Here is a 16,034-nt window from a genome sequence, read left to right on the forward strand (position 1 = left end):
CAGTAAGATTTTTACTATATTTATGGAGGCATGAGGGGCCCAGGGGGGCCCTGGGGGCATTTAGGGGTGACTAGTGGAGTCGAGAGGGGGGGTTAAAAAAAAACCTGAATACGGCCATGACAGTGCCACTTTAAGCCGACTCCTTCCAAACTGCTGTGAATGACCGGAAAAAGACTGCCTGATGGGAAGGGGGAGGATCTATTTATACCCGTTTCAAAGTTCTGTTTCCTGTCCTTTCTGCCGTGAGGGGAGGAGCTAACCCATGACTAAATGCTGCCATGTTTGATCAGAAAAATATTTGCCCTGTTTCTCGTGAACAAAATGATAAATAATAAGTGTGGGTGCACTTTATATGAAATATGTGAATTATGGTTGAACAGAGATATAGAGTAAATTCCAGTTTTTTTTTTATCACAATGTGTACAATTGGCTCCGTCGTTAAGGGGTTAAACATAGTACTCATCTCTTTCCATTGAGAAGCAGCAAAGAAACAGGAGTATAGAATGTTCACTGCATCGTTTATAACCTGTCATGGGATCTGATTGGTTGTCAGTTGGAATGCCATTGTTTGTTAATCTGACCTGTTTCCATTTATTTACATATATTTTTTTATTTGCTGTTATTTCAGAAAAGAAAGAGAATAAACACGGAGCCTTCGTGTGTTATAAGAAAATTAGAATTTAACCACTTCATTACATGCAACCCTTTCTATCCTCATGTTCTTTGAAAGCACTCCAGAAAACCATTTTTGGGAATGCGTTATTGCTCAATATACTAGCTCCAGGGGTTAAAGGGTAGAATTGGCTTACAATGTGTGTTATCTATTAACTTCTGCCTGTGTGTGTCCTGAGTCATTGCTAATTGGTGGCTTCCCCTCCTTTATGCTCTGTGTCCCACTGTGCAGCTATCCTGATAAGTCTGGATGAAAGAAGCTATGGATCCCTATTCTTCCCTTCCTCGAACCATGCTGCTGATGGTCTTATTTATTCATTTTCATCCCGTTAAAGGATTTTGGCTTTTGAATGTCTTGTTCCCTCCTAGCAGCACCCCTCAAGCTGCCTCAACCAACCATACTCCACCTGTCGTGCTGGGTAAGAATCTTAAATCTAGCTCATCCACCCACACAATGTGCCCCAATGCCAAGCTTAACTATACCCAGCATTGCCAGGGTCTGTGCCGTCACTGTATGCAGCTCACTCAGCAAAAAGCCATGCCTGGGACTAGTCACTGTGAGTTTTTAAGGAGTAAATCAGGATTCATTGTAAGAATATATATTACCCCAGTACCTTCTGTATTTGGGGCATCTTTAAAACAGTCTTTGGCTCACACAGATTCAGAGATGCAAATTCCAGAAGTATCCCTCCCAAATAAGCATTCTGGGTCCAACCTTGTACTAGGTCACATCACGCTTCCGGGGTCCTGACCCACACTTCTCACTAGCCTTACTATGTATGTTACTAAATTACCACGTGGCTAATATATTAAAATGTTGCTATGCTATGATGTTACTATGTTACTATGCTGCCATATTACTATATTAGTATGTTACTATGCAACGATATTACTATGTTACTATAATACTATGTTATAATGCTATGATATTATTATTATTATTTTATTATTTATATAGCACCAGCAAATTCCGTAGCGCTGTACAATGGGTGGACTAACAGACATGTAATTGTAACCAGACAAATGGTTGCACAGGAACAGAGGGGTTGAGGGCCCTGCTCAATGAACTTACATGCTAGAGGGAGTGGGGTATAGTGACACAACGGCTATAAGTAGGTGTAATGAAATAGGTTGTGTAGCGGACCGCCTTGCTCCCCGACTGGGTGCCCTCGCCAATCACTGCTTCCTAGTACCTCCGAGTACTTCCAAGCACTCCACCAGACACCATCAGCACCGTAGTCACCACTTACAGCATAACAGCTTGGCTGGGGTCTCACCATCCTCCACTCATCCTGGACCCAAGACCAGGATCCAGCTTCCAGTGGGCAGACCTCTCCTACTCCAGAGAGTGTAACAGGCTGCTCTTACAAGAGCAAGTGATTATAACCCAGTGGAGTATAGTGATATTGCAATCCGCAGAGTAGATACAGCTGTTCCCCCCCACACATGAGATGAGACTCTATGTTGAGGGTAGGCAGGAACTCATTTATTGGTAGCCACAACTGGCCTTTTATGCAAGTCCCCATGCAAGGGGTACACCCCCTGGACATGAGAGTAAAAAACAGCAGAAACAAATACACGATTACATTACAAACTACCGAACATTGTCAATGTTCTTACCCTGGAGCTTGTTCCTCTCCTCCAGACGAACGATTTCACCAAACAGTACCCTTCTAAATTGTATAGAACCGAACGCAGGTGATGATGGAAGTCTAGCGGTGTTCGGGAGTTTCTGTGTCCGATTTTAGTTCCAGGAACTCAGCGACCAAACATCACTGCCTGCATTCTAGATGGCAGCCACCTCGTGGTAGTTCATGCGAACAGCAGCCACCCAAACAGACAATTAGACGGTTAGAAACGTTACTGAGTGTTAATATGGTTTAACAAGCTCCCAAGTGGTCTCTGGTTCGTGCGGCTGTTCGGGAACCGAACCATATAACCCCCTTCTCAGTGGTCTTACGTGTTCCCAGACTGCACCGCTGCAGAAAATAAGTTCTCAGTGAATACTTTTCTAGCAACCTGTGGTGAACAGAACCTCGCCACAGGATTTTTGGAGGAGCGTGCTTGCCAGCCTCCTGCCCCAGGACTATGGCCCCTGCAATAGACCTGGCTAAAATAATTTAAAAAGACTGTTTGTGCAATTGGGAAACATAGAAACATAGAATGTGATGGTTCTTATCTGCCGTCACACTCTATATCATCTGCATAGAAATGATAATGGAAGGCAAAGGAGCTTATGAGTTTACCAAGAATAGAATGAGTGTAGAATGAGAACAATAGGGGACCAAGGACAGAACCTTGGGGAATGCCAACAGCGAGGGGTTGGGGAGAAGAGGCAGAGCCAGAGAAAGAAACACTGAAAAAGTGCTGGGAAAGGTAGGAGAAGCACCAGGAGAGAGCAGTATCCCGTAGACCGAGATTACGGAGAATGAGAAGAAGCTGTTGATGATCAACAGTGTCAAAGGCAGCAGAAAGATCAAGGAGCATTAGGATAGAGTAATGACTGCGAGATTTAGCAGCAATTAAATCATTGGATACTTTGGTCACAGCTGTTTCAACAGAGTGCTTAGCGCGGAATCCAGACTGAAGCAGGTCAAGCAGAGAATTGGACTCGAGGAAGTCTGTCAATCTGCCATACACAACTCTCTCAAGAATCTGCAAATGGCAGTAGCGATATAGGGCGGTAGTTGGATGGGGAGTTGGGGTAGAGGTTGGGCTTTTTTTTAGAATCAGCGTTATAGTTGCATGTTTGAAGGGTGAAGGAAATGTGCCGGAGCAGGGAGAGATAGAGCAAGAGAGGGAAACAGAGTGCATATGAGATATGAGAGATAGGATCAAGGAAGCAGGTGGTGGGGCAGAAGGACTGGAGCAGAGCAGAAACCTCTTCTGTTTTAGTAGGTGCGAATGAGCATAAAACATTGGAGTGAGTGGGGTTGGGTGATGTATTGGAAGAGGAGAGAGAGAGTTTAGAGATCTCTTCCCTGATTGTAGAAATCTTCTCAGTGAAGTGAGTTGCGGCAGACAGGCAGACAGGGTGGTAGGGGGAAGGTGAGCAACAGGGCAAAGGAGAGCATTGAAAGTGTGAAATAGGCATTTGGGTTGGTGAGACAGTGTGCTTATGAGGGTGTTGAAGTAATTTACTTTTGCAGAGGAAAGAGCCATAGTGTAGGAGCGCAGCATACATTTGTAGTAGAGGAAGTCCGGTGCAGACTGAGACTTTCTCCAACAGCGTTCAGCAGTTCTGGAACATTTTTTGAGATATTGGGTCAGCTTGGTGTGCCAGGGTTGTAATTGATAAGGCTTGCTGCGTTTAAATGTAGGTGCCATGATGTCAAGTTGAGAGGAGAGAGTGGAGTTGTAGAGTGAGGCTGCAGAGTTAGGGCAAGTGAGATTTGAGATGGGTAAAAGGAGAGTTTGGATTCTGGTGGAGAAATGCTGGAGATCAAGACAGTGGAGGTTACTGCGAGATTGGAGAGTTGAGGGTACGTTGAGTTGAAATTTGGAGAGTGGAAATTTGGGTACGGGGTATGCCAATGTCAAAGGTCAGCAGATGGTGGTCAGATAAAGGAAATGGAACATTGTAGAGATTAAAGGTGGTACAGAGATTGGTGAAGATAAGGTCAAGGGTGTTTCCTGCTGTATGAGTTGCTGAAGTAGACCACTGTGTGAGGCCGAAGGAGGAGGTTACAGAGAGCAGACAGGAGGCATCAGGGCAGTTGAGGTTGTTGATTGGGATGTTAAAGTCCCCAAGTATGAGGGAAGGAGTGCTAGAGGAGAGAAAGCGAGGTAGCCAGGAAGAAAAGTGTTCAATGAATAGCCTAGGTCCACAGGGATAGGCAACCTTCGGCACTCCAGATTTTGTGGACTACATCCCCCATCATGCGCTTACACCCATAATGCTGGCAAAGCATCATGGAAGGTGTAGTCCAAAACATCTGGAGTGCCGAAGTTTGCCTATGCCTGGCCTAGGATGACCGGGGGGTGATATATGATGGCAATTCTTAAAGAAGTTGGGCTTAAATATGAGGATATCACTATATTAGTCTGTTACTATATTACTATGTTACTATGCTGCTATATTACTATGTTACTATGCTACAATATTACTTTGTTACTATATTACTATGTTACTATGCTATGATATCACATTGAATCAGTATGTTACTATATTACTATGTCACTATGCCGCGATATTACTATGTTACTATGCTACATTACTATATTAGTATGTTACTATATTACTATGTGTTGTGGGACCGATGCCTAAACTGTGAATTGCCTTGTTTATATGTGTGGATGTGTCCTCCTAGAATGTGTGTTTCCCCTCTTTCCTATTCTTCTTTCTGTAATTTTGACCATAAAATCCTGCAATACACCTTATGACCACCCGGGAGCGCTCTGCGCATGGAGCCCCGTGTGCCGGACCACCCTGGCACTTCATTTGGAACGTTTGCTTAGAATGTTCACACCTCGCTAATGATGTGTGAAAACGGAAGACCGCAAGGGAACGAGCTGCGTATGCTTCCCCTGGGTGGCCGCCGGTTCGTATGACCGAACGCCCACCAGGGGGAGCATTCGAATCATGAACCGGCCTGCGTTCACGGTCTTCGATCCCTGTGTCAGGGCTCATCCTACCTGCTCCTAACAGAGCTATAATGACTTTCCACTCTCAAACCTGGGAGCTATGAGTCTAGGCTTGTGGCTACCCAGGCCAACCCTCTCTCTGGCGGGTACCTGAGTGTGGGTGCCCACCAGCAAGAGGGACGCGTGCCAACAGGGAGTCCCTGGGGCTGTGAGTCGGTCTCACGGCTACAGGGTTCCCGCTGGCCGCATGGAAGTCCATGCCGACCAATTGGAGAGGGAGCGCCCATTCAACCTGGGGGAATCTGCTACAAGGGATTGCTATGCTCTGCATATTCCCTTGCTATAATCACTCCTAAGCTCTTTTGAGAGCTCGTTCCTGCTTCGCTCTGGAAGGAAGAGAGGTTCGTCCTGCGGTGGTTGTGGTGTCGGCTTGGAATCCTCAAGAAGCGCTAGGAGCATCCATCAACGGAGGTACCCAGTCGGGGTGCCAGGTGATCCGTTACAAAACACATATAGTCTGTTTTTTTTTTTTTTAGTAACTTTTCACATTTATAGTATATTTAGCAATGGTATACGGCTGATTGAGGCATTATATACTGAATATTTACATGGGTGCACCTCGGCCTAAAACTGAATATGATAAAAGAAGTGTATACGTGGTAACTACATTAGATATTGTTAAGTTTATATTATTTGATCTTAATGAATGTTATTTAAGGTTTGCGTTCAATTCGCAAGAAAAATTGATTACATGTGGCTAAAAATTGGCTCAAGAAGTGACCAGGAGCACATGAACACAGCACTGAACTTAAATGCTTAGGTAGTGCCGATGATTGACACCCTGTAGAATCGTACAGGACCTCTGCGTAGGCACCAGCTTAAATATTAATTACTTTTCAGCACAATGAGCCTCTGCGCAGGCAACAATGCAATTAATCTTATAAAGAGCCTCTGCGCAGGCAACATCACGCTTAATCGCAGGTTTGCTATGTCTTTATGTGATAACAATAAACATATTCAAAACTATGTTACTATGCTATTATATAACTATATTACTATGCTATGATATTACTATGTTACTATATTACTATGTTACTATGCTATTATATTACTATATTACTATGTTACTATATTACTATGTTACTATATTACTATGTTACTATGCTATTATATTACTATATTACTATGTTACTATATTACTATGTTACTATGTTACTATGCTATTATATTACTATATTACTATGCTATGATATTACTATGTTACTATATTACTATGTTACTATGCTGCGATATTACTATATTAGTATGTTACTATGCTGCGATATTTTTATGTTACTATGCTACAATGTTACTATGCTGTGATATTACTATGTTACTATGCTATTTTATTAATATATTAGTATGGTACTATGCTGCGATATTACTATATTAGTATGTTCCTATGCTGCGATATTACTATATTGGTATGTTACTATGCTGTGATATTACTATGTTACTATGCTATTTTATTAATATATTGGTATGTTACTATGCTGCGATATTACTATATTACTATGCTACAATTTTACTATGTTACTATATTACTATATTACTATGTTACTATGCTATGATATTACTATGTTAATATGTTACTATGCTACAATTTTACTATGTTACTATATTACTATGTTACTATACTATGGTATTACTATGTTACTATGTTACTATATTACTATGTGTGACCGAAAGCAAGGAATTGTGCTGGAGGGAACCTATATACCTCCCCACATTTTGCAAGGTTCCTACTTTGTGTAATTAGCCCCAGGGAAATGTGTTATGTTATAATGAATGTTGCACTTTAAATATGTGTATATTTGGGCCCTGGGGTGGAGTACTTGGAGAGTAGGGTGGGCCAGTGCTCCACTCTACATTTTGGAAGTTGCTTGGAACCTACAGGTGAGAAGTCCAGTTCCAGAGTTTGAATCCTAATTTAACTCACCTGAAAAGGATTGCCAATTACCGGTGCTATTAAGTACTCCCCTGCCAAGGAAGGAGGGGGATTGTGTTTGGTTTCTGTGAGTGGAAACAGAGAGCTGAAAACCCTGAAACAGTAAGGTTGTTTATGTTTATGTTGGGAAATGGACAAGCCATCCAACCCAGTTAGCTGATTATTTTGTTTAGTTAGTGCTCAGAAGAGCAAGGCTTTTGTTTTATATATTTTTGTTACCTTTATACCTTACTGTGCATTTATTTTGGAACCTCAATAAAAGAGCAAGTTAATTTACCTCATCCAGCGTGTGAAGTGTCTCTAAAGCCTGAAAAGACTGTGTGTAACACCCCAATCCCAGGACAAGGTACCAAGGGAAAGGAGTACTTTTGTCACATATGTTACTACATTACTATGTTACTACATAACTATGTTACTACCAGTGGCGGATCCAGAGCCTGATCTCGGGAGGGGCACTTGTAGATTATTTAAAGAAATAATCCAGACACAATAACCACTACAGCTCAGTGTAGTGGTTATGGTGTCTATAGTGCCGGGACCCCCTCCCAGAGTAAGTAGTCAAACCGTTTAAGAACAGTTTGACAACTTACCTGAAGTCTGCTGGGAAATGGGGCTGTAGTAGTGCATTGGAGCAGTAGTGTGTGTGAGTGGTGCAATGTGTAAGGGGTGCAGTGTGTGTGTGAGGGGGACAGTGTGTGAGCGTGTGTGAGAGCGGCAGTGTATGTCAGGGATGCAGTGTATGTGTGGGACAGTATGTGTGTGTAACAGTTGCAGTGTGTGTGTGTGAGTATTGCAGTGTATGTGTGAGTGTGGGCAATGTGTGTATATGGGGCGGCAGTGTGTGTGTATGAGGGGGCAGTATGGGGGGCAGTACAGGTCTATGGGGGTCAGTGTGTGTGTATGAGGGGGCAGTATGGGGGCAGTACAGGTCTATGGGGGTCAGTGTGTGTGTATGGGGGCCAGTGTGTTTGTATGGGGGCAGTATGGGGGGCAGTGTGTGTGTATGGGGGGCAGTATGGGTGTATGGGGGGCAGTATGGGTGTAGGGGGGGGCAGTATGGGTGTATGGGGGCAGTGTGGGTGTATGGGGGGCAGTGTGGGTGTATGGGGGGCAGTGTGGGTGTATGGGGCAGTGTGGGTGTATGGGGGCAGTATGGGGGGCAGTGTGTGTGTATGGGGGGCAGTATGGGTGTATGGGGGGCAGTATGGGTGTAGGGGGGGGCAGTATGGGTGTATGGGGGAAGTGTGGGTGTATGGGGGGCAGTGTGGGTGTATGGGGCAGTGTGGGTGTATGGGGGCAGTGTGGGTGTATGGGGGCAGTATGGGGGGCAGTGTGTGTATGGGGGGCAGTATGGGTGTATGGGGGGCAGTGTGGGTGTATGGGGGCAGTGTGGGTGTATGGGGGGCAGTGTGGGTGTATGGGGGGCAGTGTGGGTGTATGGGGGGCAGTGTGGGTGTATGGGGGCAGTGTGGGTGTATGGGGGCAGTGTGGGTGTATGGGGGCAGTATGGGGGGCAGTGTGTGTGTATGGGGGGCAGTATGTGTGTAATGGGGGGCAGTGTGTGTGATATAAGGGTATGGGGTCTTTTTTTTTTATATATATTTATTTTTTATTTAAATAAATATTCTATGTCCCCCCTCCCTTCTTACCTTTACTGGGGGAGGGGGGACATATCCCTGGTGGTCCGGTGGGCGATTCATTGGTGGTCCCAGTGGGGAGAGTGAACTCTAGCCCACGCTCCCGGGCTAGAGTTCACTCTCGCGAGATTTGGAGCGTTGCCGTGGTAACCGCGGCAACGCTCCAAATCTCGCAAGAGGAGGACCCGGAGGAGCTGCAGCCTGACCTCCGGGTCCTCCCTCTAACTCCCTCCCTCCCCCGCCGGCCGCCAGCACAGTGCCTGCGGACCGGGGAGGGAGATCTGTGATCTCCCCTCCGGTCCGCACGCACATTTAAGGGCTGGCAGGAGAGGGAGAGGGAGACCGTCGGTATTCTCGGGGGGGGCAATTGCCCCGTTGCCCCCCCCCTGGATCCGCCACTGGTTACTACATTACTATGTTACTATATTACTATGTCTCCTCCTGTTGGTGGTAAGGTACAGCTCAGGCCACTCTTTAGGGAGTGTAGTGCAGTCACGTCTGTTTTGGGCCAGTCCTTGGAGTATATGCTCATGGCAATATGACTAGACATTGGTACATATTTAATAACATACTCAGTGACATTTTAAGAAAACAGTTGCTCTGTGCATCCCACAGCCCCTGCTTCACCGGAACAGACCAGACCACGAGCCGCATCTAAAATGGCGGCACAGTGACCCTGTTGACTCACAATGCCATCTCCAGCTCCTGAAGGGATGCAATCCCCTTGAAACCCACGCAGGCCCTGCATACCTGTATAGAGCAGCTCAAACCACGCTGACACACAACCTCAACTTCTGCCTGGCTAAATAGCTACCTAAGTCCACACAGGGCGGGAGCAGTTATAAGCTGACACACGAAGCATAGACCCAGCTACCCAGACCCAACAGACACCTGTCCAGAAGATTTGCACAGAGAGCACTTCATCGCTCTGACCCACGGATCAGGCCCGCAACGCCTCCACAACAGCACAGCGAGGACACCAACGGCTAGAGGATAGCGGCAGAGGCAAACTCCTTATCACAGAGGGACATACCAGCCTTACACATCCACACTACGGACCCCAGGCAGAGAGGACTTGAGTAACAGCTCTCGCCTCACTGAGGGTGCAGAACCTGACTGACATCTCTCCATGGACTCTGGGTATTTAACTGCCTGCTGCTGGGGTGTCGGGGTGTTCAGGACTCTAAGCATATGCTGGCTCTTTGATACTGGACTGCAATGCTAAGTTTGAAATGTGGACACGATCCCTAAATTAGCCAATCTAACGCCATAACAAGGGTCCCCTAATAGGGCTAATCTGTAAGCCATAAGCATTCAGCTTAACTCAAACCATAGTTCAACCTAGGCTTCCTGTAGTCTTATCTGTTAAGCTCCTGGCAATAGCAGTGGTAAAAGCTCCAGCAAACATTGACCCATAAGTAACTAGCCACTTTAAACATATGCAAGTTCCATCAAGTGCCCTCACCGTGTTAATATGCATCATAGGCTATACTTACCTGTTATCGGCTTCTGGGGCATAACAAGCCCGTCTGAGACATTAGTGTTTACTTGCATTCTATGACCAAACCTAGAAATATTATCTCAAGCTAAAATGTTCAGCGCAGCATGTATAACCTGTTGGTTCCTTTTCCTTTATCTCACTACGCCTGTCCCTGTATACTAAGCTACTGTTACTAATTGACAAATAATTCACAATGACAGACGTGGTTACCCAGCTTGTATTTAGCTTGTATTATCAAAACAAAAAATTGTGCCTTTTTTACTGATGCTGTTCAGCAGTTAACGAATGAGTACTTGAAATCTGTTTGTGAATGCTGTTGTGGCATTACTGATATACGAATGTTAAACCATGCACAGCAAAAATAAAGAATTTAAAAAAACAAACAAAAAAACACTGTGACCTCCACCGATAAGCTCCACGAGCACTATGTATGGAAGATGCTCAGAGATAAAGCCATGTAGTGATTTGTGTGTACCCTAGTCAATCGTTATCACTGGTACCATGTGACCAAATCATATCTACATTTACCCTGAGCAATGCCTATAGTCCCCACTCCCCCCCCCCCCCCCCCAGATTAAAGGGGAACTGGAATAAATGTTTCACTTCTCCTTTTTAAAAGTTTCTTACATTTCATTATATTTTTTAATGGTGTAAAGCAATGGGTGTCCAATGGGTGTCCAGGGACACGTTGAACGAAGAGCAATTGTTTTGGGCCGCACATGAAATATACAATATTCATTTATATAATAAAACTTCAAAAGCCCCTTCCTTCATTTTTATATTTTATTTGTTTAGTAGATTACTATTTTAATAATGTATAATAATGAATACGAATACTTTTCTTTTGGCTGAGTGGCCATGTTGGCTCAGATTTCACTGTTATTTGACTAACTGCCGCTCAGTCTAGTTTGCTGCGGCTGTGATCGACCTTCATCATTATTTTTACCATACTCACCATTTGTCATTTGAGCTAACCAGTTTTTTTTTTGTCTGTGCTTATCATTTGGGGTTTAGAGGGAGTCCCTCTTCCTTTTCAGTGTCTGCTGCTCCAGGTAACCAGTTGTGTAATTACCGAGCGCTTATCCTCCTTGTATAAACTTTATTTGATTTTCCATCCCCTTCGCAGTCCAATATAATCTGTGTAGTATTTAGAAGCCAACAAGTATAAAATAGTCTTTATTTTTGTTCGTGCATAAGGGTAACAGGTGAGTTTGTACTGCCACAATAGCTAATACCGTAGAGTTTGCATACATTCTTAGTCACTTGGCATCAATGACGTTGCACTTTATTTTAAAGTAGTTATATAAACAAGATAATATCGTAAGCTTAGTAGTGATAGCAATTTAAAGACTTAGAAATAGACATAGAGAAACAGTTATGTGTCCTATTAACTTTGCACAGTTTCATGGGTTAATACAGGAATGTAGGAGCATGCTAAGTCTGTTGAGGCTATGGAGTGTTATGCAGGCTGAACATTGTGATTGTACATAGCCCTATAGAGTGTGTAGCGGTTGTGCTCTGTTAAAAGTTTGGCACATGTTTATACTAGTGTTGTCAGTCAATAGGCATACAGAGAATTGCAGTAGGTTAGCGTGTGAGTTGTAGAGCATAGCATATGAGCATAGGAGTAACACTATATGTCTCAGGGGAACAGGAAAAAAGCTATGCCGTGATTGAGGGTGTGTGACTGGTGTGAGTTAAAAGTCATCATTTAAGTAGTAAGAAATTACCATGAGGATGCCTAACAGTTAAACACTTAGACATATAAAAACGATTGAACAGTTAGGAACGTTCACGCTTTGAGGGTTGTTGTAAAGTTCTCTCCCGCTGTGAATATCAGTGAGGGAGGCTGCGTGTTGGTCTGGTCGGCGTCTGTCTTGGCATAATGGTCGGTTAAGTGGGCCTGGTAGCGTAAATAGTCCAGGTGTGGATCGGTACAAATCAGTCCGTGAGAGGAGAGCGTGACGGTAACTGAAATGTCCAGGCTGCATATTAGTGGTCGATCACCCCGTCCCTTGTCTTGGTACCTGGCTTCTTCAGTGTGTGAGAGTCTCGATGGCCCTGATCTTGTCGTGTTATTTTTCCCATACTTGAGTCGGTCCGGCTGCATGCAGCTCCTCCGCTGGCTCGTTGTGGTGCAGTGCCGGCTTGCTCTTGAGGCCTCAACCTCTGTAGGTGCGAGATGTGCGCCGGGAGGCTCACCCTTGCTGTTTTTAACCGTCGGCGCCGTTTAGGGGAGCCGCCGATAGCAACCACTCTGCGTCCGCTCTTAGGGCTGGAGATTTCTGTGGGCATACTTGCAGAAGTGGTCTGCAGAGTGGAAGCGGCGTGCAGCTTTCTCTCTGTTACCTTCCTCAGCGTCGTCTGCGGGTGCTTTGGATGTTGAATAGAGTTCGCCGGGTTGGGTTTGTGTTTCGCCACTGCTGTTGGCAGTTGCTGTCGCTTCGGCTTGTAGGCTCCACGTGTCTGCTGGTTGTGGCTCACCTCGTGTGTCGCTGGAGCTCGCGGTGGCGTCGGCTCTGTGCGGGTGAGTGTCAGCTGCCTTGCAGGTATGTTTGTGTACGCCAGTTGCTCCCTGGACGCCAGTTTCACCCAGAACCTAGTGAACAGCTCATCTAAGTTAGCTTCAAGCATTTGCTTGCCGCGTGTTGTAACCGTGGGCGGTTCCCTTATTTACCTCTATAATGTCTTAAAGCATAGAACTTAGTAGGGCTAACCATACAGATATCTTAGCCATAATGTTATATAGTTAGTAAGAGATCCTCTATTTAACATGTGTAAATAATTGAGAATACAATATAAAATAAGGATTGTCTTGGAAGCAATAGTTTGTCTTTTAGATATTTATTATATAAAAATATAAATATAGACATATAAAATCCATTATAGCAGAGTTTATAAGATGAAATTAAATGCTTGCAAATATCATTAATAGGTTAACATACCCTTCTGAACATGTCATCATGTCAGCCTCTCAGTCATTTTAAGATGGAGCAGCGTCTGTCTCCAAGTCTCTCCTCTGTTTCTTAACATTTTAAAAGTACACCTATTTATACCTTAGGTGTCGTCATTTTAGAGTTACCATAGTTCATATATGAAAAAGTAACTTGTCTACTTTAAATCAATTTAGGACCTCCCTTAATTTGGCAAAGATACAAGGCCATAACTAAAAGCAAGTGCACACGTCATGGAAATTTTCCTGACTTGGGGAACTTCCACCAACTTGGGACAAGATGGCTTCCCAAAGTCTGAAAAGCTTATCTGTTGTTTATACTAAGACGTAAGTGCACAGTCGTGGGAGATTCCCGGATTTGGGGAAGTTCCATTAACTTGGGGTTACCACAGTATATTGTGTACTGAAAGAGTCGTAGTATAGCCTTGAAGCTTGTTTATGCATTATTGTTATTGTAATTCGTCTGGGACAAAATGGCGCAAACATATTATGCACTGAGGTTATTGCTTAAAGAAACATCTATGAAAAACAATATGTTCCATTTCTAACACCTTGTCAACTTGCAATATTTCTTAAAGACAAAGTACACAGTTTAAGAAATACAACATTTAATTCTAAAACTTGTAATATTTGCATTTGCCCATAACAGTGTTGTGGAGTTAGGCGCATCCGCCATCTTGGGTGTCGTCGCTCTTTTTCTGCAGGAGGGTGTCTCCGCTACCTCTGCTTTGTCCAGGGCTGCGGTCGTCCAGCTCGGCAGGGACCGGGATAACCCCCACCGGTCCAGGGGGGGGGGAGGCAATGTGAGAGTGCTCCCCCTTCAGCCAGAGAACCGGGAGAGCGGCCGCCTCTCCTCGGCTCCCACCCGTGTAGGCCGCAGGCTGCGATGTGGTCCATTCAGCCACGGAGGGTCTCATATTGGGTATCCCCCGATGCAGCATCGCCCCCTGGTTGGGACTATCGCTGTCCACAGCTGGTACGCTTGGGTGGTCGGGCATTAACACCCAAATCTTGGCCTCAGGCTCAGGAGCTCTTAGCAGGCATGCTCCGCCCCCCAGAACCCTGTATTTTAAATGTAAAGTCTGTGGGGAATTTATCAAAGTCTACTAAAAGTCATGCTTAAATTTCATTGTTATTTTTATTGTATTTATTAAAGTGATATAAAAATGATGATTTTCTTCATAGTAAGTTCCACCAAACTCCTATTCAGAAGTCTCAAAATGAAGAGAGGCAGATAAAAGAGAAATAAAACCGAATACAGAAAATGGGGTGAGAAGATTGATAAATTCACAACATCACTGGGAAAATGGTGTAAATTAAAAAATTCATGTTGGGGCCCAAATAGCAACAGATGAAAAAAAAACTGACACATCATAATTTGAGCTAAAAATGTGCAGAAAACTAGATGTAAAATTGAATTGACACTTTGATAAATGTCCCCTACACAATGTGACTAGAGAGAGCGCCATGCCTTCCTGTCGGAAGCATCGTACAAGCGATAGCTGAGCCTATGGCAGTAACTAGTGTCGGGGTCAGGTTAATGAGTTCAGCTGTTTTACTATGTTATGCAGTTTGAGAGAAACGGGATAAACACATACTGCTTTTGGACTTTGAACCTTCCTTCTGTTTCATATCTAGCTGGACCAGAGATGATTCCTGCACTGATTTCCGAAATCCTCTAGATTATGCATTGTCACAGGTTAACTAGCCTTGATCTCACAGATAACCTCCGATCAGCATTATTAATGATTAATATGGCTAATACCTTGCTTGTTAGAAAACAAATTTAACACATTTGGATTAAAGAAACAATCTAGGCACCATAAACTTTACCACGCAAGGAACTATAAACCCCCGCTTTATTAGATCAACCACAGGCGTCTGACACCAGGATAAATGCCAGATTACTAGCTAACAACCAAAACCACTACAGAACATTCGTTGTGGTGCTTATGGTGCCTAGCGTTTCCCTTTTAATTGTCAATGGGTAAAAATGAAAAATTGGGATTTGTTCACTTAATACTAAATCATTAAAAATAGTTTATTTGGAAAAAATCTCTGACTTCGCTATAATCAAAGCTTAGGTATTTTGCCTAGAATATGCAAAATGTAGTGAATTGCAAAATCTATGCTAAAATAATTCACGACAGTTTGGTGTTTAGTGAATGTACAGTCTGGGTCGCAGTATGTGTCACTGTGTGTGTGTGTGTGTGTGTGCAGTCTGGGTCGCAGTATGTGTCACTGTGTGTGTGTGTGCAGTCTGGGTCGCAGTATGTGTCACTGTGTGTGTGTGTGCAGTCTGGGTCGCAGTATGTGTCACTGTGTGTGTGTGTGTGTGTACAATCTGGGTAGCAATATGTGTAACTGTGCGTGTGTGTGTGTGTGTACAGTCTGGGTCGCAGTATGTGTCACTGTGTGTGTGTGTGTGTGTGTGTACAATCTGGGTAGCAATATGTGTAACTGTGCGTGTGTGTGTGTGTGTACAGTCTGGGTCGCAGTATGTGTCACTGTGTGTGTGTGTGTGCAGTCTGGGTAGAAGTATGTGTCACTGTGTGTATATGTGTGTGTACAGTCTGGGTAGCAGTATGTGTCACTGTGTGTATGTGTGTGTGTACAATCTGGGTAGCAATATGTGTAACTGTGCGTGTGTGTGTGTACAGTCTGGGTCGCAGTATGTGTCACTGTGTGTGTGTGTGTGCA

The 16,034-nt window shown here is 44.3% G+C and overlaps 1 protein-coding gene across 1 annotated transcript in view; it reads left to right on the forward strand.

Moving 5' to 3' along the window:
• Positions 1-853: 853 nt before the first annotated feature.
• The window catches only part of LCAT (lecithin-cholesterol acyltransferase), a 28,445-nt gene continuing 13,264 nt past the window's right edge, over positions 854-16,034 (forward strand). The window contains exon 1 of the mRNA XM_063438835.1: positions 854-1,091. Coding sequence (XP_063294905.1) covers positions 923-1,091 — 169 coding nt within the window. The 5' untranslated portion in view covers positions 854-922. The remainder of the gene's footprint in view (positions 1,092-16,034) is intronic.

This window comes from Pelobates fuscus, chromosome 12 (assembly GCF_036172605.1).
Source record: "Pelobates fuscus isolate aPelFus1 chromosome 12, aPelFus1.pri, whole genome shotgun sequence".
NCBI lineage: Eukaryota > Metazoa > Chordata > Amphibia > Anura > Pelobatidae > Pelobates > Pelobates fuscus.